Here is a 2,497-nt window from a genome sequence, read left to right on the forward strand (position 1 = left end):
CATGCATACAATTGTCTTAAAAGTAGTAAAATGAGTCCTCAAAATAGTAATATTAGTCCTCAAAGTAGTAGTAACATGAGTCCTTAAAGTGGTAAATTTTCTTAGTTACCATATGAGTCCTCAAAATAGTAATATTAGTCCTCAAAGTGGTAATATGAGTCCTTAAAGTGGTAAATTTTCTTAGTTTACCATTTGAGTCCTGAAAATAGTAATATTAATCCTCAAAGTGATAACATGAGTTCTTAAAAGAGTAAAAATAATTGATGTATGAGAAATTTTAACATACCCTAGCTTTACCCTAATAATGTATTCGCATAGACTTTCCTAGTCTTTTTCACAACAACAAATGCTTTCCATTATGCTGAACCCAGACCCACATTGTTAAACATTATAAGTTCTTGAACCCACATGGTATCATCAACCAAGAAACTCTCTCTCTCTCTCTCTCTCTCTCTCTGGCGAAGACCAAGCAAGAACGAGATCGGACTGGCTACTACTCCATATTGTTTCCCTAGATATGGAAACTTTAAGTTTCTATATCGGAGTTATTGGTAAGAATTGATTAATTAACTTTGAGTTTCTGCATGTTCATGTAAAGAAAGACAAATAGTTAACTTTCCTTTTCAATATATAATTGCAGGAAACCTCATTTCAGTGCTAATGTTTCTTGCTCCTGTGTAAGAACATCGCTAGCTCAATCTCTCATCTAAATCTCAAGCTACCTCTGTTTGATTCCCTGTCATAAATAAGTAATAACATACAATCTTTTCAGGTATACATTTTCCAGAATCATAAAGAACCGTTCGACAGAAGAGTTCAGTAGTCTTCCCTACGTCTGCACATTCCTCAACTGCTTCCTGTGGACTTACTACGGAATCATAAAGCCCGGAGCTTATCTTGTATCCACCATCAATGGCTTCGGAATTCTTGTGGAGATCGTCTATCTCTCTTTGTTTCTAACAAATGCCACAACAAACAAGAGGGTGAGCACGTTATGACCAATTATGAACAGTAATTTTACTAATTAAGAGTGAATCAGGAACAAGTCTTTTTGCCGTTACAAATTCCGATTTCAGGTGAACACGGTGATCTGGATTGGTATCTTGGATGTGGGTTTTCCGGCAGCGGCCATTTTAGTGACTTGGCTGGCGTTGAAGGGAGATGTACGTATTAATGCAATAGGGTTCTTGAGTGCTGGCCTCAATATCATCATGTACGCCTCACCTCTAGCTGCAATGGTAAGTACTGTAGCACGCCCAAATTTTGCTTTCTACACACAGAATTTGGTCAACTTCACAGATAGTTCTTTTATTTCTGAACAAAATCATTAGTGATTGTAACGTATGAATAAATCCAACTTTGTATATAAATATATCATTATCATTTTAAATTGCAAGGTTGAGCTGTTAGCTTCTTGATAATCGACTTTTTCACGTTCTTAATTGTTGATTAGTTTCTTCTCGTGCTCTTTATCCTTTTTTATAGTTTGATCATGTCCCCATAGACTAGGACATCTTATTACATTTTTATTTTCTTTTTATATTTGTTTTAAGAAGAGAACAATTTAAAATTGGTGTAAAGTAGTTGGAGCTAGCTGTGTTCTTATAGCAGGTCTTCAGATTTCTATTAAGAAAAAAATGAATGGATATTTCATGGCTAGAGAATTGTAGCCATGAAATTAACAAATTAATATTTTCTGGACGAAATGAAATGAAGTGATATGTTTTAATGCTTCAATTTCAATGTTATTTTCAGAAAACAGTGGTGACAACTAAGAGTGTGGAGTACATGCCATTTTGGCTGTCATTCTTCTTTTTCCTCAACGGAGGGGTCTGGCTTTTTTATTCTTGGCTTGAACAAGATTATTTTCTTGGGGTAATACTAATTTTCCTAATCTCTTACATATGCATTCTTTTCTTTTGATTATTGTTAAAATTTTGTATAAATACTAGTTATTTGAGGAAAATTAAAGTAGGGGAGTGATTTTGACACCCTACTTTTACACTTGCACTGCACTTTGGTTTACCTGAAAATAGAGTGTAAGTGGTAAAGTATATTGAAAACTAGAGTGCCTAAATCACCGCCCCAATTTTGTTAATTTTGGGTGTGCATCGGCTATATAGGTACCAAATGGGATGGGGTTTTTACTCGGAACAGTGCAGCTTCTGCTATATTGGATTTACACAAAACCAGCCAAGAAGGAAGAAAAAAGCTTATCAAGTGCGCTACTGGTGGAAGAAGGAAGACAACATGAACCTCTTAACTCATCAGATACTACTACTTAATTAGCTCATCAGTACTCATAAATGCACTTTAGACTCAAGTTTTTGAGTTGAAAATGTAGGTAATTTTCAGCTTACGAGTGTGTATTGGGGAGCCAATTAAGTATATAGGTTTTTTTGGAGTTGACTGTTAGTGTATGTAATTTTGATTTCAATAGAATGATATTATATGTACACTACCTAGTACTCTTCCATGTTTAAAGGGCTGTCTTCTA

General features: G+C 34.8%; 1 protein-coding gene across 1 annotated transcript; it reads left to right on the forward strand.

Annotated features, from left to right (window-relative positions):
* Positions 1–403: 403 nt before the first annotated feature.
* Positions 404–2,497, forward strand: LOC112200151 (bidirectional sugar transporter SWEET17). The gene is made up of 6 exons (XM_024341167.2): positions 404–551; positions 641–677; positions 773–983; positions 1,077–1,238; positions 1,756–1,875; positions 2,124–2,497. The coding sequence occupies exons 1-6, from the start codon at positions 518–520 to the stop codon at positions 2,283–2,285; spliced, it is 726 nt and encodes a 241-aa protein (XP_024196935.1). The 5' UTR covers positions 404–517; the 3' UTR covers positions 2,286–2,497.

The sequence above is a fragment of the Rosa chinensis genome, chromosome 4 (genome assembly GCF_002994745.2).
Source record: "Rosa chinensis cultivar Old Blush chromosome 4, RchiOBHm-V2, whole genome shotgun sequence".
NCBI lineage: Eukaryota > Viridiplantae > Streptophyta > Magnoliopsida > Rosales > Rosaceae > Rosa > Rosa chinensis.